At 38.7% G+C, this 22,605-nt stretch overlaps 1 protein-coding gene across 1 annotated transcript in view; it reads right to left on the reverse strand.

The window, feature by feature from the left end:
* Positions 1 to 2,733: 2,733 nt before the first annotated feature.
* The window catches only part of TGFBRAP1 (transforming growth factor beta receptor associated protein 1), a 37,722-nt gene continuing 17,850 nt past the window's right edge, over positions 2,734 to 22,605 (reverse strand). The window contains exons 6-12 of the mRNA XM_064646359.1: positions 16,325 to 16,666; positions 14,892 to 14,949; positions 13,451 to 13,594; positions 12,285 to 12,428; positions 10,779 to 10,938; positions 8,559 to 8,992; positions 2,734 to 7,982 (exon numbers count right to left, since the gene is read on the reverse strand). Of these exons, the coding sequence (XP_064502429.1) occupies positions 7,794 to 7,982; positions 8,559 to 8,992; positions 10,779 to 10,938; positions 12,285 to 12,428; positions 13,451 to 13,594; positions 14,892 to 14,949; positions 16,325 to 16,666 (1,471 nt within the window). The 3' untranslated portion in view covers positions 2,734 to 7,793. The remainder of the gene's footprint in view (positions 7,983 to 8,558; positions 8,993 to 10,778; positions 10,939 to 12,284; positions 12,429 to 13,450; positions 13,595 to 14,891; positions 14,950 to 16,324; positions 16,667 to 22,605) is intronic.

The raw sequence follows: 22,605 nt of genomic DNA on the forward strand, positions 1-22,605 counted from the left end.
CTGATGCTGACTGGAGTATCTAGAGGGGATGTACTGAGTGGCTGCTGTCCAGAACAAGACCTTTTGGGAAGGTTTTGAAACAAGAACACTAAAGCTTCTGCTTGACAAACCGGTGTGTCACAAAAGGCCACAGAGATGCTTTGAAATAAGATATGACAAGTTAAAACCTAAAGATGGATCAAACAAGTACAGAAATAAAAACCTCCCTTCACTTTGCAAATGTAAATCCCCGGTGAATAACATCTTTTCAAAAAGCAGATACAAATCCATGCTGTGCTCCTCCCTCACCATCTTCAACTGCTTGTGATTCAAGTAGAAAAACCCGTACACTTCTGTCAAATTCTGGGAGCTTTCTGGCATGACACTGCAGAGTAACCTTGTATGTTACAGGGACTAAAGGGATTGAAACATCTTCTCATGCTGTCTGTGACTTTCAGATATAAAGAACTTGCATTTTATTTGAATATACTTCTAGGTCAGAGAAACACAATGTGCATAATCTTGAAGCTGTCACCAGTTACTTGCTATTTTTTATAAATTCCCTGTTTATGCAGTCTTTACATAATATTCAGAAAAAGAAAACAAAAACCCAACAAAGCAAACTATTTATTCAAGACAGATGTACCTTTCAGCCCTTTACCTCTCTCTACCAGAGAGTATTGTGGATGCTTAAGCAATACATTGATCTGGCAAAGGGAAGAACAGAAGACATTTGGACCCTTCCCAATCTGGTTTCAAGCTTGTCAGCACTGGTCTAAACCAAGAAAACTAACTTAACACAAGTCGACCCTGCTTCAAGCTGGGCTTGGACAACACCATCTCCAGAAAAACCAGCCAGCCTAAATTTTTCTAGGATTTTTAACATGCATTGGGATGGTCAGGCCTCACTCAAAGCAATTAATGTTGACAAGGGGGTTATGGGACAATATCTTTAGGGGGTTATTGACAATTATAGGCATTATAGGCATTGGTGATGCTGTTCATGGCTGCTATTGGATTTTTAGGAACTATTATCAGCCTTGTTACCTACTGAAAACCTGACATGCGTTCAACCATCAGCTTTCTGTTGGCAGCCCTAGCCTCTGACCTTACATTGTCCTGCAGCTACAGCTGGTGCAGTGAACTGGACCTTTGGGACTCATTTCTACCTAAACTCAGCTATACTCTATTGATTACTTGTCTTAGAAGGAGTTGCCACCTGGATGATTTAGCATGGACCATTTTCTAACCATTTTCTAGAGGCAAAACTAGCTGAAATCCCACTGTGCCAGAGTCACAACTCGTTTTGGGAGGTTTTTTTAATGCTTTCTGCATTACCTTTCCTCCACTGACTGGCTGGCTGGATAGATGGTTGGGGAAATGCAAACCAGGGCTCTCCAGGGTGTATTTCCTGCTGGCTAATAAAGTCATGCTTATTGAGGCAGTTTTCCATTCCTTTCAGCATCGTGCTGCACTCCAACATTTGCATCCCAAACACCCTCTGTAAGAGCATCCTAAGCACCCATCAATGTTTCCACAACCTTCACTTCAGCCAAAGGAACAAACTTGACCTGATAGGTCTGTAGAAACCTTGTCAAGAGAACATAGACCTGAACTTCAAAACAAGAGCTCTTCCCTGTAGTTCTCACTCTGTTGGATTTTTGTCCCACTTGATCCTCATCTACACTGCCCACACAACCTGCGTTTGGCATCCAGCAGATGCCTGAAGCATTGCTAGTGCCTGCCTTGCCTGGCAGAGTGGGGCTGGAAAGCAGTCATGTCCTAAACACTTCTTGTCTGTACTTGTCCTTTCTATTCCTCTCTCACTACCTTCCCTTGGAGACAACACGAGTTTCTGTGGTTTATCACAGACTACTTACCACCCTTCCTTTACCAGGGTTTCCTCATGAGCAGGTCCTACAGTACCACTCTGATGGCTCTTGCCCCTCCTGCTGGAAATGGGGAACACCTGGTCCTTTGGCCCTGAAGCCCAGGCCATTAGCCCTGAGCAGTGAGGAGCAAGATGAGGAACACTGGCTGTCTTCTGCAGAGTATGCCAGCCTCACTTCCATTTTGCAGGGATATAATAATTCCCTTTTCCTGGGAACATGGGCTAGGCTCTGGCAGTAACTTTGCTACTGGCATCCTAAGGGTGAGTTAGGAAGCTCCAGTAATAAAAATTACCACCGTAAAATCTTGGTGGGACTTGCATCTTTGTTTCCCTAATTTTTATTTTTTTAAATTAAGCTCCCTTTCTACCTCTTTCCAGAGGTGCCTCTGCAAACAGCAGTCACTTCCACTGCTCAACTACCAGCTTATGCTCCCAGACCAACACCAGCTCTGTTTCAAGGTCTTCTCCTCAATGGTTTAGTAGTTCAGTTCATATTGCTCCAGGATGTCCATGCACCTGGCACTGACCAGACTCCCTGTGCAACTGCCCGATTACTTCGACTACACAGAGGCAGATCAAGATCTTCCAAAGCTGTAATGGCAGTGGTCGCTTTCATCTGAATCTGTAAAAACCCAGGTTCAGTCAAGGAAGAGGTAAGAGGCAAAACCAAAGTAAAATTCACCATTTTTTAAGAACATCTGCTTATTTCCATTAACATCCCGCACTTGTGTAATTCAGCCTCTTCACCTGACCCTCTGTGTCAGTCACCCTGATGAATCCTCTATTTACCACTAGAAAACCTTTCCCCTTCACTTGGCCATTCACATTCCATGGTCTATAGACCTATGAATCAACAACAAACATAACTAAAAGATTTTTTTATTAAAAATCAACATATATATACATTTGTACATTCCACATACTGCTGTATATGTTCACCAAATAACCACTAAGTCCAAAAGCCTTAACAGTACAGATTTCCACCTGAACAAATTTACTGCAGGGGAACTTCAGTTTTGCAATCAATCAGGTGCTACAGAATGTCATTAACTTCTTTTCTTCTTTTCCCTTAAAAAGTAGCAGCACATTTAATTACCAGTGTTCACAAGGCATAAGCCCCAAAGTGTTGTACAACAAGAGAAAAATTAATTAGCAAATATAGGCAATAGGAAGAGAGCTCACAATGAAAATTTATTAGTTGCTGCCTATTATGAACAGCAGGATGTTAATAAAACACTTAGAGCCATGCTGAATAGAGGGAAGAGTTATAAAATAAAAAGTTACTTCTTGATAGAACTGTATAACGCAAAATACTTTTCAATGTCATTCAGGACAGGAGTCTTGCAAAGAACAGATGTTATAAAGACTCAGCAGAGTCAGGATAACGCTTGTGTGTTTAAACACGTAATAAAGTTCTCAGAAAACACACACATACTCCATCCCTACCACCAGCTTTCCACAGCTCAGGTTAGTAGGGTTTCACGGGGTTGATGTAAAAAAAGAGACATTTTACTGAAGACAAACGTGCTCAAGAGTCCCCCAGACCTCTCAAGATTTATACCCATGTCAATTTAAGTGCTAGAAAAGACAACAAAGGCTGGAAAGTTGCTGGAGACTGGGAGCAGGGGGAGCAAAGAGAGAAGTTATCATTGTAACCTGGACTCCTGAGCACACCCGAGTCACCACAGTATGGGCTGCCTGAGGAAGGCAGTTCATAGGTACCTGTGGTGTGCTCTGTGTAACGAATCCCAAATGCTTATTTGCTCCAGACTTTGACAATATTACAAGAATATTGATCTCAGTGTGACAACTTATCCATGTAAATAGAATAAATGAAGATGTAACTGAATTCTTTCTCATGAATGTACAGCGTGAATCTTATTTTGAGCAGAGTGCCAGATTCTGAGCAATTTTTTCTCATCAGGATTTTTCCTCTTTTTGGCTTACAGAAGGAAAAACTGCATATGATGACATATTCGTATCATAGGTAATTTTTATGTGAGGAAGCATGGAGATATGAAAGGGAAGAAGAAGGTTTAACAAGTGCTTTTTGTACGTACCATCAACTGTAACGGTGGATGGCTAAAAAAGTCAGAGCTGCAATATTTCAGTAAGTAGAAGCTACATGTTAGGCAAACATGTCTTAGTATTTGAAGAGGCATCTGTATGAGAGACTAATCTTAGTTACTATGTCCTGAATCACAGACACACTATCACATTAAAAAAAATAAATCTATCTGCACTTCTGTTTTGGTTTTCACACATAAAAGTTGGAGGAGACTCACTGGAAAAGGGACAGAGATGAATTACAATTTAGCAACAGCTAAATTAAGAAGAAATATTCTGACAGAATCTCCTCTCTTCAAGGGCAGGTCCAAGACATCACATTTCCTGACTGTAGATAAAAAGATTGCATCAAGCTTAAAGTCCCAGAAAGCATTTAATATCCAAACTATTCTTCTTTCCTGCCTCTCCTCCTTCACATATCCAGTCAGCAATTAATAGCTCGATTACCAGTCATTCCCTCCACACTGCTGCAGCCATACCAGAACTTAACACAGTAGCAATGCTGTCCCAGGACTTCACGTACATAAACCAAGAACGAACAAACTGACAGTGCCAAAATAAAAAGAGAAATGAACTCGTTCCCCAGTATGAAGTTCTCACCCAAGGGGTGTTGCAGTTGTCCTACCTAAGGAAATTTGAATGCAGACCTTTCACAAATTTCCTGGTGACAAAGTAAGGAATACCACATACCACTCTGACATAGGCCAACATCTCCACTCATCCAGTAGTATCCCAACTGCACACACAGTGGAACAGCATTGTCCTCCTGCCACCTCCCTGCTGAGCTCTTGCTCTGCCTCAGCCTCACATTGTTTTTTTTTCTTTTTCCCCTTATTACCTAGGGATTTCCATATTAATTCATCCAAATGAGCTCTAGTATAAAATTTAAAAAAGAAACAGGTAACAATGTATGAATGAAATGTCAATACTTCTCAAGTCCACATTTCGGGGGAGGGGGAAGACCTAAAAGAATTAGATGCCCCCAATTTAAATATTAATCGCACTTTCAAACACCTATGATTGCAAATATGCTACCTTGCATTATTCTGATTTCTCTATTTGTTCTGTATGTCAGAACAATTATTATTTCTGCTGCATTTTAACCAAAACACAAATCTGCAAAAAAATATTAATAAAGGATTGTTTAATCTTTTACAGACATACCTTTTCATGCAATAAAAATTAAGAACTTTCCTGTGGTCTGGAGTGATATGATCTTTATTCCATTGCAACAGCAGTTGACAAGACTAAGTTCATCACTACCTGGTGACTAGAATTAGTCTAAATCATGGAGAAGGGTCTTTGTTTTAATACTCCTTATTAAATAGAACAAAGAGCACACTGAGGACGCTGGCAGCAAATGAAAGTATTTCTTATGAAATGCAGGCTACTGCACACAAGTCTTACGATCTTTGTAAAAACCACTTCTTCTCTATCAGTAAGTATTTTGAGGACCAAGGACTAAAAATTTTTCTATGTCATCATTGCCAGTTGTATACACAGTGTTCAAAACCCACGAATACAAGATAGTCTGCTCATACCAGTGCCACAGCAGAATCACTCGAGCCTGAATTGAGTCAGAAATGCCCATACCTGACTTCTTTTTAAGTGCCTCTCACTAAATATGGCTTACATATCTTAGTAGAAAGCACTACGAAATTCCTTATTTGGGTTTTTAAAAATAAATAAAATTCAACACAACAGTCATACTTTACTAATTTCAAAATAAGGAAAGATTCAAAGGTCTTTTGCTTTAAAGCAAAGTACTCCCCATCCCAAGTGCTGCGTACAGCTCTGGGGCCTCAACACAAGAAAGATGTTGACCTGTTGGAATGAGGCCAGAGCAGGGCCACTAAGATGATCAGAGGGCTGGAGCACCTCTTCTATGAAGACAGGCTGAGCGCTGGAGTTGTTCAGCCTGGAGAAGAGAAGGCTCTGGGAAGACCTTATAGTACCTCCCAGTACCTGAAGGGAGCCCACAAGGGAGCCAGAGAGGGACTTTGTACCCATGTAGTGATAGGACAAAGGGGAACGGCCTTAAGCTGAGGGCAGGTTTAGATCAGGTATTAGGAAAAAATTCTTCAGAGGGTGGTGACACACTGGGCCAGGTTGCTCAGAGAGGCTGTGGACACCCCAGCCCTGGATGTGTTCAAAGCCAGGTTGGATGAGGCTTTGAACAACCCGGCCAAGTGGAAGGTGTCCCTGCCCTTGACAGGGGGGTTAGACTAGGTGATCATTACGGTTCCTTTCACCCCAAACCATTGTATGATTCTGTGAGAAAGACATGGATATCTTTTTGCCCTGGATTAAGTCTGGTTGCCCCTTCTTGGAGGCAGTGCTACACTTAGAAAGGGAGACTGTATCTAGACAAGGCTCTCAGGCATGTGGTGTGATCCTTGGGGTGTCCTGCAGGAGTTGGACTCGGTGATTCTGATGGATCCCTTCCAACTCAGCATATTCTATGATTCTATAAAGTACCATGCACATACTCCATTTTGCTGTAAGTCTCCACTGATTTGGAATGCTGAAACAGGGAAGCAGCTGCATGCTGGTCAGTAAGCTTGGCATTTATTAGAGCTTTACAGAATGAAAAGAAATGCTTTAACTTTGACATACTTAACTTTTATTTAAAATTGTCATTTTTCTGACTTCTCTTGGGGAAAGCAGCCTCTTTTAAATTCCTGCTTTAAAATGGTTAAATAGCAATGTGAATACAGATCAGGGCAGTTAAATAAGGAGTTTGTGTTGTTATTTGAAAAAACTTAGTTTACAGAATGTTTAGTAGAATATAACAAATCCAGTACCCCTGTAGTGCACTTTTGTAGATTTCTTGCCAATTATACCTTCTTTCTGTGGTTTTGATTGCACCAAGTCATCAACAAGGACTAAAACCCATTCTTGTGAAGTTCCAACCTGCCTAAGTTATGTTATAGCAAACACTTTGCACATAATCTGTACACTTACGTATCAACTACATCTTAATCCTCCAAAGAAACTCTAGAATGATAAGATCAATTTATTCAACTGTATGTACAGTATATTTGCATATTAATAAATAAATCAATATTAAAGTTAAGGTCTCTTCCCCCATATAAAAGTGACTACAGTCTGACCAGACAATCTTTGTTGTTTTTTTTTCTTCTTCTTCCAAGCACACCTGTGTGACTGAGGCTGTCAGCTTCCACTCAGTTTATTACAGTAACTGCAGGAGCTGAAACCCAACAGACCAGTGCTTAAATTTAAATTCCATATAGGTGGATGGGAGGGAGGTACTAAAAAGTGCATCAAGACCCAACATTTTGTAGAGCAAAAAAAATGAACTTCATAATGTGATCCTGGGGAAGAGAATCCAGCCCAAAAGAAGACATGCTGCAGCAAACATTATAATTGACACACGTTTGTTTCTGTCTTGATGGTAAGCTGCACCATGCCAACCTTGTCCTGTCATGTTTCGAGAATTCCAACTCAATAGATGCCATCTCCACCTCTACCAACTTATGAACATCACATTCAGTGCAAAGTGACAGTTCTTAAAATAACTGTTTGCCTTGACTCAATAACATTCATCCTGACTGTGAAGAAAAGGCTCATTTTCTTTAAGTGTTTATTCCTATATACAGAAGAGCCCATATTTGCACCTCTCCGTGTCTGGTAGTGAATTTTTTTTCTATCTACATTCATTAGAAATCAGAAAGATAAGTGGCAATATTTCATATTTACTGGAAGTTTTCCTTTTAACCCAAAAAACTAGCTGTCCATCTTGATTTATACTTAAAGTAGCTGCACTTCATCCTTTCTCTCCAGCCCACTTTCAATAGGGTGTAAGTCATAGGAACCTGTGGGACTGGAACACAGTTCAAGTCTGATTGCTGGAGTTGGAAGAGTGATGAGTCACATTTGAATTCAGATGTCTGTTGGCAGCACAGTGCGTGTGGACCACACTCCCATTTGGGTATCTTACAAATACAGGCTCACAGAAGGGATTTTGGCACACCTGACAGACTTTTTTGTCTGAAAGAAGAATGGGGGTTCCTCTTTGTTTAACCTAAAAAGAGAGAAAACAATTCCAAATATGAATCTAGCAAGAAAGGAAGGGAAATGATGAAGCATATCATTTCAAATGGATAAAACAAAAACAATTTTAAGAATCTGCTGGGAGCTTTAAGCAACATCGCCCTAGCTAGGAAAAGAAGAAAGCTTCACAACTGAATTTACCATTAATGAAATCTACTAACAAGCTTCAACTAATATTGAGTTCTGGATAAATTTTTTTACAAATTTTGACAGGTCTCCCTCCTAGCAAAATAAATGATAACTCACACTTGTTAAAGTTTCTGCAATAACTTTGCTAATCTGTAGATTCATTCAGCCCAGAAGCTCACCAAGGTTGTTCCTATTTCAAGGCCCACATCTTCCCTTTTGTTTTACAGGGAGAGCATAAAATTAGTTCTGAATCTAGTAGTCATAGCAAAAAACTCTAATAAATGCAGCAAATAAAAGTGCCAAGGACACGAAGACAACTTTTGTCCTAATTCTTCAAACTTCTTCTGATTATTATATATCAAAGGACTCAACTGTAATGCTTCAAAGTGCTTCCATTTAAAAGAAACCAGCAACCTACCTTCTCATGCTTGTAAATTAAGTTTTCAGCTTGTGCTAAGCCAAGTGCAACCTGAGTTGTTCTTTTTGTGTGGATGCTTTGTCTCACTGCTCCGGTCAGGAATGGGGAGAGGAGCTGCACTGACCAGCTGTCAGGCACCACCTGCAAAACTAGACCCGCATCAAATTCAGCAGCGTGGTTATTCAAGAGATCCACAGCAGCCATGACTAGTGCACAGTCCGAAGTGCCTGGAGTTAAATACACTGACAGCAGCATATGGAAGAGCCTCCGTCTGTACTGCATGTCTCTGTTCTCAGAGTTCCATATACAGTATTCTTCAGCAGCATGGAAGTCCTTTAACTCGTGGACAAGGATATGCAAAGCCTTCTCATGTTCTTCTAGTTTCCCATACAAAATCGCACTTTCCATATGAAGGTCTGTGCCCTGGATTTTGTCTGTTAAGTGAGAAATAAAGCAATATTTGCTCAGTGGAATAGACAACTGCTCTCTCTCCCAGAGTCAATGCAAACATGCCCCCAGAACTCAACTCCTGCTATTTTTGCAGGGGTGCTGGCAACTATAGAGAGGACAGATCACAGAATCAACTAGGGTGGAAAAACCTCTGAGATCATCGAGTCCAACCCAGGACCCAACACCACCCTGTTAACTAGATGCTTGTAAGCACAGGAGTGCCTAGATGTATGGAAACACATCTCCAAGAAAAGAACACCACAAAATCTGGGACAAAAAAATTACTAAATAACAGGTGATAAGCCACTGTCCCTGACATCTTTTTAATTCTAGCAGGTCAGTCTTGCATATTTCTGCACACACTGCTACCATGTATAAACTGTAAGATGAAGCAGCAATATTAAGCTCTGCTTCTCCCAATACTACAAGAAGTTACAAAATAAAGTCCATAAAACCCACTAAAGATCAAATAGCACTTTCCTTTAAGAAAAGGACACTACAAACACTTAATCCAGTCTGACAGTTTAAAGTTTAAGTGTCAGCAATAGGCAGGTGGAGTGACAACTTCATCTGGCATTTCAAGATAAAGTAGAAAATCCTCTACTTATTGTAAAGGTGATAAAGATTTGGCATAGGCCTATACAAAATGTATGGAAATACAATGTTTTTCTCAACATAATATTCTGGTTATCAAGGAAGAACACACTACCTTGCATTGATGTCACTTCTAAGTAACATTAAGAGTTGAAATACAGGATTTCTTACTTGAAAAAAAAATCTATTTTGTAACTCTTGCCCTTAAAAATTTATTTAAAAACTAAAAGATGAAAAAGAGCAAGAGTTTCAATGACTGTGTTATACTTGTACATTATCTGTCATATAACATTTTGCTGTCTGGAAAGGCAAGGGAACATTAAACATTGGTAAATTATTTTAGTTGCTACTCAGCTACTTTTATTTCCACATCCACTGGACTTTTTCCATTGAATTTCAAAAAAATCATTTAACATCGTTCAGTGCAATAACAAGTCACTTCCCTTCATTCAATATTCCATCCTTCCTTTCATCCTTCAGCCATCATCCTCCATACCAGAGAGGCTTTAAACACGTGACTTCTTAATTGCAGTGTGTTTTGGAAACCAGTGGATGAAACATTAAAAATTAACCATTATAAGCACTGACCAAGGAAAAGATTTAGCTCAACTGTTGCTTGCTTAACACCAACAGTAAGATGTATGTTGCACTTTTCACTCAAAAAGATGCTCATGCTTTTGTTTAACATGAACCCCAGTTTTTCGGGTGAGAGTTTCAAGGTTACGGACAACAAACAGGTCCTTGATAATCAAATTCCTCCGGGTTTCACTTCCATTCACTGAAAAACAGACTGCTTAAAAATGAACTTGTAAATAAATAAATAAATAAATAAATAAACTTTCATCTGCAAAAGGTTGTCACAAGTTACATGCTCATCATTAAGAAAACCACTATTACAACAATTGTATGAAGATATTTTTTCTAGTCAGTTATGGTATTTGGTCTTTGGTGCAGTGCCAAGCATATGATTGTACCTCATGAGCTATAGGAGATCATGGACAACACTATATGTTGATATGACTTCTAAATTAACTTGTGTCTGTTAGAAAGATAGCCTACCAAGCACACACACCTAGAAACCTCAGATCTCTCAGTTTTATATCCTTGCAAGGACTTTTATTTTGTTTCCTGCTGGAAATGACATACAGCATTTCTAACAGACGACATGCAACTTACCCAAAATAAAGCGAATTCTATAAAGATCAGATTTCTGAAGCAAACTTCGTAATTTAAACAGCAGTTCAGTTGTTTCTGTACAATTATCTGTGGTCTCAGATTTTAGCTGAGTTATTGCCTCCAAGTACAAGACAGCTAGATGAGTATGGTACTTCTCTTTCTACAGATGAAAAGAACAATGTTAGCTCAGTTTGCAAAGACAACTTCCTCTCTCCCCCAGTAATAGTGATGAATATTTATTTAATTATATAAAAATGTATTTTAACTTACTTCATTTGAATTAATCACAAAGTCTTTTGTCCATGCAGATAGACAACTTAATTCAGACCAGCTTCACAACCTACACTATACCTCTAAGCATGGGATTCCTCATATTCGGGTATGTTCTTTGACCTCTTCTATTTCTGCAGTAAAATCTGACAGACAGAGCTACCAGAGGTAGACAAGCACTCTGTAGGCACAGTACTTTTTCTGTTATCCACTACCTAATATTCATCAAAACAAGGTGATGATTTGACTGTTTGAAATACTCTCAATCATTCGATCTGAATAACTTACAAGAACCTAGTAATTTCTAAAGACCAAACTGATTTATAAGCCAGTCTATACTAGCAGGTAGATTTCATTGCAAATTATTTTTGTTACAAATAGTCTACAAGGCATCGTGTATAACTCAAAAAGTTTGTTTGAAAATATCCATGATATCAGAGACCAATACCTTCATCACTCATGGTGTAACACACCTTGACATATTTGCAATAGCGATAAAGGGAAACTATTGATTCAACACATGTATTTGAAAAATGTATATTAGTGAACTGGTCATCATTTCTGCCAAGTTCTGTCACTGTTCATTTCCTTGCTTTATTTGCAGGTTAAAGTAATTTCTCCTGTGCTTAAAATGTCTTGTATCCAAATACAACAATGTTTGGCTGCTTTTGTACTGTGCTAAAAAACCCAAAGGTAGAATACATTGTCACGTAGGACTTGTGAATGCATCTTCTGGACATTCAACATTTAGAGTGGTTTGGAATTCTACAGTGAGGGGTGCATGGTTTAACTTGATAATTAATTGCTCAAATCTCTCCAGACAGACAGAATCAAACACTCCTACTAGCAAAACATTGAATTAACAATTTTAATATACTGCTGCCACAGTGCACTAGGATTAGCAGTTGCTCAATCATTTTTTTTATGACCTTACCAGGAGGTTTGAGCCTCAATGAAACAGAAAAGTGTGCAATAATCAGATGCAAAAAAAAACCCCGGACTCTGAGGGGAGGTAACTGGCTTGTCATCAGAAGAGTTGAAAAGTTCAAAATAATGCAGTTATCCACTCCTCATTGTTTACTTTAATCTTAAAACCATTCCTACCCTACTCTGAGTACATCTGAAAGACTTCATATTATGCCTATTTCTTCTAGCCTTTGCCTTTTTTCAGGCTTGCTGATCATAACTTGCATTCTGAATCCTATGACTACCTTTTACCATTCTCACAGGACTCACCTCTATCTTTCTTTCCAGTACAAGATGCTCTAGATATTTGACACGTGCTTTAGGATATTTGTTAAGGCAAGTGATGATATCATCTGGATTAATGTTTTTCTCCTGTTCTTCCAAAGGCCTTTTAGTGAAAATCTGTACGCCGACCTAGAAAGAGTTAATTGCATTTAGGACCTCAGTGGCAACTATTTTATTAAATAAGTATTTAAAATGAAAAGGTAATAGCAGTGTTGGATTAGTTAGTGCATTATTCAGGAAGATAAACAACAAAAAACTGTGCTCAATACCACAGGATTACACTACTCTGTGTTTACTGTGATCTCACTCAGTCCTATCTCCACTGCCTCAATCTGTAATCTATACATCGTCCAGCCTAAAAACCTTGGCTTGGGCACAACTTCCACCAGCCACAAAGAGTATTGAACAGATTTGCACAACTGCAGAACAAGAGATTTCAGCCTTTGTAGCAAGAAAGTTTAATTTAAAACCAGAATGTTTTAATCCTTTTCACATGTGATGACGTAGAGCAAGAGATTTCTGTAATGACCAAAACAAAAGTTTAGCAATCTGCCATGGCACAAAATAACTAAGCTTTAAATTAATACAGATCAGGAAGTGACAAGTTCCATCAGCACAGACTCTTTAATACAGGATCAAAACATCTCACTTATGAGATGATCACCAAAATGATGTTGCAATTTTTTTTTTTTAAATTTTGGTGGATTAAGTTAATTCTGCTATCAATTAAGTTTTGTCTTAAAAGAAGGCTATTTATTCCATGTCCTGGTGTACACAGATACCACCCATTCATGGAATACATTTTAAAAAGAAGCAGCAGCAAGAATTAATCTGTAAATTGATTTACTTAAGATTTGAAAATTATCTTACTCAATATGAAGAAAACAGAAGACATGCTGTATTTTTCATTGTACACAATGCCCTAAACTTTGTTTTCAGAATTAAAAGAGGCAGTTATCACTAGCACTTGTCAAGAGAGGGACTTAGAAGAACTTAGAACATGGAAGTTTTCTTCTGCTGATCACTATTTAACTGGCATTAAATATTCTGCTTAAAGGCCAATTAAAGCAGGAAGGACCAACACTAAGGAAAACCCAAACACCACTGCAGAGAAACACTGGTGTTCTGTGAAAAGTATATCAATCACAAACCTCTTCATTCTTTTGTAAAATCCATGCAGAGTACTTCCACACAAGGTCTTGGTCTGAGCAGAATGTCAGGAAGTCTACTATATATTCATAGAGATCTGAACGTGTAGAATCTTCAATGTCTCCATCAACTATTTTCACCCATAACTGCAACAAAAACATACACATATTAAAGTGCTTAAAACATGTAACTCTTCCACCTCAAAATTTATGCAAGTTACTACAAGATTTGTGGAATGAGAAAGAGTTGCCAGGAACACCAATTGCAAGGAACTTCAGTGGTCATTAAACTTTGGCCATCACAGTCTTCTCTTGCACCTTCCACATTCACCCAGTTCAGACCCCATATCATGTGTGTTCTCATTCTGAGAGTGACTGAAGGAGGTACACTAATCACAAAGAAAGCTTCTATCAGAAGTCCTTCTCTCCAATGCATGGTATACTTTTCATGTGTTCTGCATGTGTGCAAGATTAAAAGCAAATTATACAAGCACCTTAGAAGAAAACCTGACTTTTTGCTCTTCTTTCATTGTGACTGAAGAACTTCAAGTACCATATGATATTGTTTCTATATACATTATAATCAGAATTAAAAAGGTGCCATATCTAGCAGACCATCTTAGCAATAAACCTTGTTTCTTGAAACATCAAGAAAAATATTTTGCACATGACAAAGGTACATATTGCCTTTGTTGTCCTTACTGGTTTTCTGCTCAGACAATTAGTATTTACACGACTGACCTGAATGCATCTGATAGGGTTACTATGATTAATGTGCTCAAAAGCCACACAATAAGGCAAACTATTTAAGGTACTGGATGTGGTCTGAAACATACATGCTATGTATTCATCAAGAATTTACTAATTTCTCTAGATGAAGTTATGCAGACAGGAACAACAAAATTACTGTGTGACATCAGACGGAGGGTCCTCAGAGGTATTAATAACCCAGCTGAAACTTAAGATCCTGCAGAATGCATTCATTTTCCATCATCAGATAAGGAAACAGACTCTCAGTTGCTGTCCATGTCTGCCATAAAGATTGTAATACTGTTTTGCTGTGTGTACACAGATCAATCAGCACAGGGTATACTCCTGAAGTCCCATAAATATCTTTTAAAGTCATCATTTGATTATTTTAGCACTTCTGTCTATCTTTTAGGAATACAAACGTTTGTTCTGGTGTGCAGAGTTTTGCTTTAAAAATAGCATACATGCATCTAAATAGCTGTCAACTTGAGCAAGCTCTTCAGACTTTTAACATCTAGCATATTAATTTATCCAAGAAAGTCTTAGCATAAGTTTCAAGTTTCTCATATATATACATATATATACATACACACTACAACTTTTCAAACAGATAAATCAACACCTCAGACTTATCTCAGAGCTAAATCGCTATTTTGGAATGGTTTACAGATGACAGCAAAAGTTTTATTCTAACCTGAAGCGCTGCAGCATCCTGACCATTGTAATGATACAGGAGACCAAGAGCAAAATACCTGTAAAGAATGAGAAAATAATATTAAAATTGCTAGAACTTTCCCATTGATTTAATTATGGATGGATTAGCACAGAGTATAACAAATAATTGTTTATTATAACAATAATAATTAATTAATTAATTACTAACAAATAATGACATGTTCATGGCCATGTCTACACTTGAACAAGTCTCTGTAGGCTGTTTTTCTGAATCGAAGGAGAGAAGTTCTGCCTTAAAAATGTGTCTCCATCGCTCCTGTCTCTCAGTTTCCAGTTACTAGATCCAACTTAGGTAAAGTATGTGCCAAATTACAGATGTTTCCCATGCCATTCTTTCAATTTTATGGAAAGACTTAACACATAACTCCAAATAGATATTCCTCCAATGGTTAATCAGCTTTCATTAAATTTCACTATGTTTTCACTTAAACCTTTGTTTTACTATCAGAAACGTTTTTTTTTCTTTACTGCAGCGCGAAGTCAAGTCAGGCAAAGAAGAGCTCTGTACAGTGCCATTACAGAGTGGCTTTTGTGTACTGTAAGAAAAATACAACTAAGCTCTGCGATGGCTGTTCTCATGGGACAATGTTCTAATATTCATTCACATCTACAGAAGTAGAGGCCATGCAAACCACATTTGCCAAGAGGTTTTAACAAAACACCTGAAATAAATGAAATCACTCTAAATATAACCACAATTAAAGACTCTGCCTTACCACTGTACTACAGTGGTACTGCACCACACAATTTAAAGCTTAAAGAAATTAAAACCAAAACAGACACACTACCTAGGACTGGAGTTCGTATTTTACACATTTACTACATAATGTTTCATGCTTAATGACTGTCAATTCTCTGCCTGCTGACAGAGAATTGAACTCATTTGCACTCAAATCTTAAGGAACCTCCTTTTGGTGAATCAGTGGGAACACAAAGTATGCAATTCAAAAGTAAGAGTTCCTTCCCTGAATAAGCAACAATTTTAAAGACAGATAACTGGTTAATAACTCCTATCTAATGCAGTGCATGCTTTAAGGCATCTCTTCATTTTGTGTACAACTACTGCAGCCATTCAACTCTCCCATTATCACATGGGCAAACAATTCCCTTTTTTCTCCCAAACTTGTATCAATTCTTTATTTTTTTATTGGATACAGAAAATTTTACATGGAGAACTCGCTATTTACCATGCATTTCCTTTACCTCAGACTGTCAATCAATAGCTTTTCATCAATATTTTTAAATGCTAACAACGTTAATTCAGACTGAGTTGTCTTTTGGATCTATAAGCACAGAAACTGCAAGTACTTGAACACACTGTTCTAGAAGCCAGTAGCATCTAAGAATTTTCCCTCTGGTCTCAAAGGCGCAACAGTCAAAAAAGCCACTCACTTCTTGTGTTTTTCCAGCCAGGCAGCACTATCTGTCAAAAGACAAAAGTTCTCTGAAACTAGCAGGTCCAGCAGGCTTTCATGATTTGCCTCTGCATATAGCTTGAGTAAAGCAGTGTCAATATCCTCCTTGTAGCCATTCGCAACCTCAGTGCTGCGGACTTCATTCAAGTAACTCATGAGGAATCGTTTGCACTTTGTCATCTTCTCCTGGTCCCCTTGGGTCAGCTGGTTTAGGTCGGCATACTCGTGCAGAGGGGGATGAGACCGGATAAATGAAGAGGAAGTAGGCAACAGGAAGGGGTAGAGAGAGATCAGCTCCCGGACATCAAGCTGGCCGCTTCTGCAATTACAGTGTCAAACTAGATGAAGCAAAAAGAAAGAAAAAGTATACATAGGCACAAAAAAAAAGATGTGTGCTCACATATGCTTAGAGTCAGGACACTAACAAGTTGTCAGTTTCTGAAAGCTATTGTCTTCTATGCTGGAGAAAATATATGCAGAACAAATCTGGAACTTTTTTTTGCTATTTCTTTATTTGTTTTACTTATCATTCTTTTTCCTTCTCTAGACATTGGAAGCTCCAAGAATTTGGAGACTGGCTAGCCTTTGGCTTTTGACATCCTACAGCTGAAGGGTGCATATACTTTTATCCAGCAGCAAGTTGTAATATAAATATGCCATGCAAAACATTTTTCTTTTGGCCTAGATTGAAATTCCTCAAGCTTTTGAATACTGCATGTTGTGATAGAAGAATGAAATGAATGGGGTTTTTTTTGGGTTGTGGTTGTGCAATGGACTGAATGTTATTTATGTCTTAAACATTGTCGACATCATATAAAGACTTTTGTCAAACTGCAAGAAAGGAGCAGCCTGTCTGCAGCCACTGAAGCACTTTTCCCCCACCCCCCAATGCCTCCTGACTGGAATTTGGACTGTGACTGGGAACTTGAGATAGGAATATCGTCTAATCATCTCAGGTCTGAGGAGAGGTAAACAAGGCTCAGGAAAGAATGTCTCTGTGTTAAGAATCCAACGTAGATGAGCTCAGTGGGTGGCAGGGCACAGGGGTTTTGGGTGTGTAATGGTGAAATCTCTCCTCACTAAACCAAAGCAGTAACCCCCCCCCCCACCCCCAGGAAGACCAGGTACACATGGGACATTCACATGAGAGGCAGCTGAGAAGGGGTCAGAAACCACCAAAGACCCCCAAAGTGCCCCCCAGAATCCAGAGTCCATTACAAGAGACTGCAAAGCTTCCCCCCCGCCCCTTCCCATCCTGTCAACGGGAGGTGCCTGGCATCTCCTGAATGTATACTAATCCACTGGACTCTGTTTTTGGGAGACACTCACCACCAAGAAGACCAGAAGAACTGGACCGACAGGACATTGCCAGGTTACACACAGTGGTGACACATTTTCTATTTTAATCTCTCTCTGTCACTCTCTTTCTTCTCCCCCCTTCAACTCCTTTTTCCTATTTCTTTCTCTCTCTCTTTCTCTGTCTCACATTTACCATTAAATAAAACCTATACTACTGACTTTGGCATCTAGTCTTCTTTGCACCTTAATTGAAGTAGAGGCATTTATAATAATATTAATAACCAGACCACAACAGGTTGTTGGGGTTTTTCTGGTTTGGTGGTTTTTTTTTTTTTGGTTTTTTTTTTTTTTTTTTTTACATATGGCAAACAACTCCCTAATTTTCACAGCCAGAATGACCTCTCTTCCCAGGCCTTGCTTCGGGAGAACAGCAAGACATCAGGATTTATATTTTAGTTCACTGTCAAAAGCTTTTATTCAGAATTCATCTTTAAAAATGAACATTCTTGAAATAAAGGAGATACTGTTGCTGAAAAAAGATCAAAATGATCTTGACAGTTCTCTGAAAGAAATCCTGTTTTGTTACTACACCTTTGCAAATAAAACTCTTCAAAAATAGTTCTTATCTATACAGTGATCAGCGAACTCAAAAGACTTTCTCTTCACAACCTTGATTGGAATGAATCTCAAAAAGAAACAAATTATAACCCAGAAATAGCCAAAGCAGCTGATTTCTGCAGGCCGTAAAGTGTGAAAGATCCTCACAAGCAGGCTCATCCCTTCCATACTGTTGTAAGGTAACTGAAGAGTGGGGCATGCTCTGCATTGTTCACTTGTTGCCATTGACACAGTTCCGAAACCATCCAGGAAATATGAACTAGTGGGAAGCATCACCATGACTACACCTGTTTAGAACTTCTTTTTAATACTACCCTTTGGCTACAAAAATCTATACCAGAAGAACGAAATTCTGGGAGACAGCAGCAACAGCGAATTTAAAAGCAGCAAGTATCCTTCTCCAGAACCTCGTGACTGCAAAGCACAGGAACAGCAACATGGACAACAGAGGACCACAATATAGAAAAATCTGAATATGAGAAGCCTTCCCATAAGAAGAGGCTTGACCAGCAGGTCTTTCCGATTCATACACAGAGCTCCTACTGCCTAAAAACCACCTCCTCACTAGAACGGTCCACCTCTTTCCAAGGGTAAAGTGTTCGTGCCTACTTTGCAGATTTCTGCAGTTGAAATGTCTTTTTAGTTCCTCTTTTCAGACTTAATATTTGCCTTAGAAATTCTGAGATCTACATTATGATGGAACTCACAAGGAGACGAAGACTTTTTTTTTTAGAGGCAGAATAACGAAGATGTAGCAAATTCTGTAGTGGTGTGATCTGATGGCTCAAAGAACATTTGAGCTTTCAGTATGAACTTGTTACAGTAATCTAACTGCAGTTTTGACTAGTCCAACTACTCTGAAGGTCCTGAGAACCTTCTATTACATGAGATGTTTTACACTAGAAAACTAACCCTATTTGAAGAAAGATTTTTTATTTTGCTCCAAGGTTCTTCTCTGATTCATTTTAGAACAGAAGTTAACCCATAACTTGAATAAAATCCAAAGGCTACTCAAAATTTGTGCAGAAACAAGGAGTCATAAATTCAGAGAAATTCATGTATAAACATTCATTCTCCTGCAAGCTATGCTGTCAAGTATTTGGAGGAGGCCTAAGCTTGAGATGGAGACTATGACCATGCAGATGGATGAAGTTAAAAAATGCTATATTTAAATATGCCCCTTATAATAAGCTTTAAAACATTTTCCAACTTCTACAGTAGCTTCTGAGTCCTTTCATCTTACCATCCAACTTTTCCTAGATGAGAAAGTAGTCAGTTACTTCACCTCTGACTTCACAGATTCTGGCCTCAGTGATGATCTGTTTCCAAAAGGAGAAATAGCTTTCAAGGAGAATCAGCTTCCAGCCTGGGATAGCCCAAAGCCTGAGCTGTGAATCACCAGTGGTTCTCTCAGCAGGTCTGACTCAAGCTCATGTTATACAGTTTTGCTCTCCCCACAGCAGTGGCAATCAGAAATCAAGCAGCCTCCTTAGAAGGGGGCTTCCACAAGCTTCTTAAGGAAAAATAGCAAATACCAAACAATGACCAAGAAATGCATGAATGCCTAACATTCATCCCAAGGCTGATGGCTTCTGGGATCTGTGGATGTCTTGTGGCTCTTTCCACCACATCTGGACAAAACTATTTAAGAGCAGGTACAAAAGACATCACCTCTTTCGAAACACACATCCGAGTCTTCAGCTTCTAACATCTCAGGTTTAGCAAAATACAGGTAGCAACTTATCTCACATTAGAAAACAAACTCAAGACAAGTTGAGTCATCAATGTCAAGAGACAACTTCCCTTCAATCAATTCTGCATTAGCTCTTTCTGGGCTTCGCATATACAAATAATTCAACAGGTAGAATCTACAAGTTTTCAGGAAACTTTGGTCTAAATTCAGACCCTCATATTTACAGATATCAGAGATGTCAAAGAAGCCTACAGTATTAACTATTTTGCCCAGATCCTACTGGCTGTAACAGAAGCTTAAATTCTCAAATCATTTAAGATGCAAATCTTACACTGCCCCTACTTCTTATTTCTCAAGCCGTAAGTACCAGCAATTTTTTAATCTTTACAGCGTAGGAGACACTTATTCCTAAGGCCTCTCTATAGGTTTTATGAGGTGAGAAATATCACGAAAAGAGTTAACATTTTGATTTGTTAAAAAGAGCAACAAAGTTTAGGAAAGTATCAGAATGTAAGCAATGTAAATGTGTCAGAATGTAAGCAAGATCTAATCAGTGAAAAAACACTGAAGAGAACTGGTTTCACCGTGACAGCTGCCAATACCTCAGTAAGACATCCAGAATTCAGCAAATGGCCTGCTAATCAGCACTGATTGGTCTAAATGCATGTGACCCTCTAATGATAGTAACATGAAATAGCATAAACATAAATCACAGCTACATAACACAAACACAATTCTGTTATTGTTTATAACAGAATTTGTCAGACCAAAGAAGCCCTACTGCGACAGCTCACTCAGTTTAAGGTTAACAGATCCAGCTGAAGAAAATTCTCCTCCCCTTGTTGGCTACTTCAGTTTCAATAAAACTATCACTTACTTCCTTTTTGTCAACCTTCTTCAGTATTCAGAAGTATCAGCATAACCACAAGGAATTTTGCAAAGTATTCCTCTTAAAAGTTTCAGTATTTAAGAATTAAGAATTTAAGCATAACTGTTTCTTGATGAGGTTATCCAAGAGGGATAATCGATGCAAGAAAACAAAGACCTTTTCTGAGTAGTGAGATAATCTCACTTCATATTTGTCCAGAAGTAGGCTCAAATCCCATCAAGTTCCTGAAGGTACTGCTGTCACTTTGTTTCACTGCTTAAACCCATCTTTTCTCAGATAGGTATCAAGTTTCCCTTTGGCATTAAGACTGAAGTTCTGTCTTACTAACACAACACCTGCCATGTAACACATAGGAATGGGAGGAAGTATTTGCACAGACTGCCATTATCTTTCCCATTTTTCCTCTGAGCATCAGTAAGTCTAAAATGAACAAGATTGATTGAGAGTGTATCAGGACACACCCAGATACTACTTTAATTGGGTGTGTTCACCAGGGCTGAAAATCAAGGAACCTAGATTCCATAACAAGCTTTTTTAGAGTCCCCAAAATAGTCTGAATAGTTTATGTATGGCTGGACAGAAGAAAAGCACAGATAAACTTATCCTTGCTTTCCTCCTCGAGCAGACATCAGCAATTCATGAACTGTTGTTCTGCTTTGGAGTTGCAGCTTTTAGAGGAAGGGAACACCCTGGAATGCTGACTCAGCTACAAAATTCATGGCTGGACAGCATGTTCTCATGAAGCATGTTTGTTTCTGTAGAGGAGCTTCCACAATCCTATTCACTAAAGCTTATTTGTCAGATGGACTGATAGCTGGATGGAGGCTGCATAACTGGTCTTGAACTCCTTCCACAAGGTGGTTGAGCTCCCTGAAGGATACATTTTCCTCTTCTCACTGCTTTTCAAAGATTCCCAACTATGTACAGATTGTACTCCTACTTCAGATACACAACACAGGGTTCAGACACACAGTGCATGTGGAAGATTATAAGGGTGGAGGAAGACTGCAAGTTACTCACTAATGACAAAAATTACAGGGTGATACAGAAAGTGCTTGTGGCTGGAAGAAATTGCAAATAAACGCTACTCAGGCCTTTCCTGTCAGTCCCTCATCTTCACTCAGAGTACACTGCCCATTCAAGCCCAGTGTCTCCCATTACACTGGTGAGGAGGAGGTAAAATGGCAAAGTCCCTCATTGGTACCAGAATTCCCCAAAATCTTTTCTTCAGTGCATTTCCATAAACCCAAGGACAACTTTTTCCCTACACTGTACATGTTTACAATATACGGAAAACTGTCTAAACTCAATCCTATTCCATAGACTCTACATAGGTTTAAACTGAATTTCAGCAGATAACAAGGAGAGTTATTTTATGTAGTCAGCACGGATTACACTAACAACAGACAGTGCCCCATCACAGAATGAGGCATGGCTAGCAGAAATGAAATTATCAGGTAGAATAAATTTTCTTAATGCAAGTGGAATACCAAAGTCAATTTATAAACATGTGACTGCTGAAATGGCTAAACTGGGAAAATTAATACAGACTTCAAGAACAAATAATCAATCTGCTTTATGGAAAAGGTCTAGCAGAACAAGTGTTAAAACAAATTCAGTATCAGCATCCTCAAAAAAGTTAGAGCACTTGTATCAATAGCATTTAAATTGTAACTAATATTTAAATTATACCTTTTTGTTAAAAGTATTAAAAAAAAAAAAAGCAATATTCATGCTGTAAATCACAGCACAGGCTCAA

This window comes from Pseudopipra pipra, chromosome 2 (assembly GCF_036250125.1).
Source record: "Pseudopipra pipra isolate bDixPip1 chromosome 2, bDixPip1.hap1, whole genome shotgun sequence".
Lineage (NCBI taxonomy): Eukaryota > Metazoa > Chordata > Aves > Passeriformes > Pipridae > Pseudopipra > Pseudopipra pipra.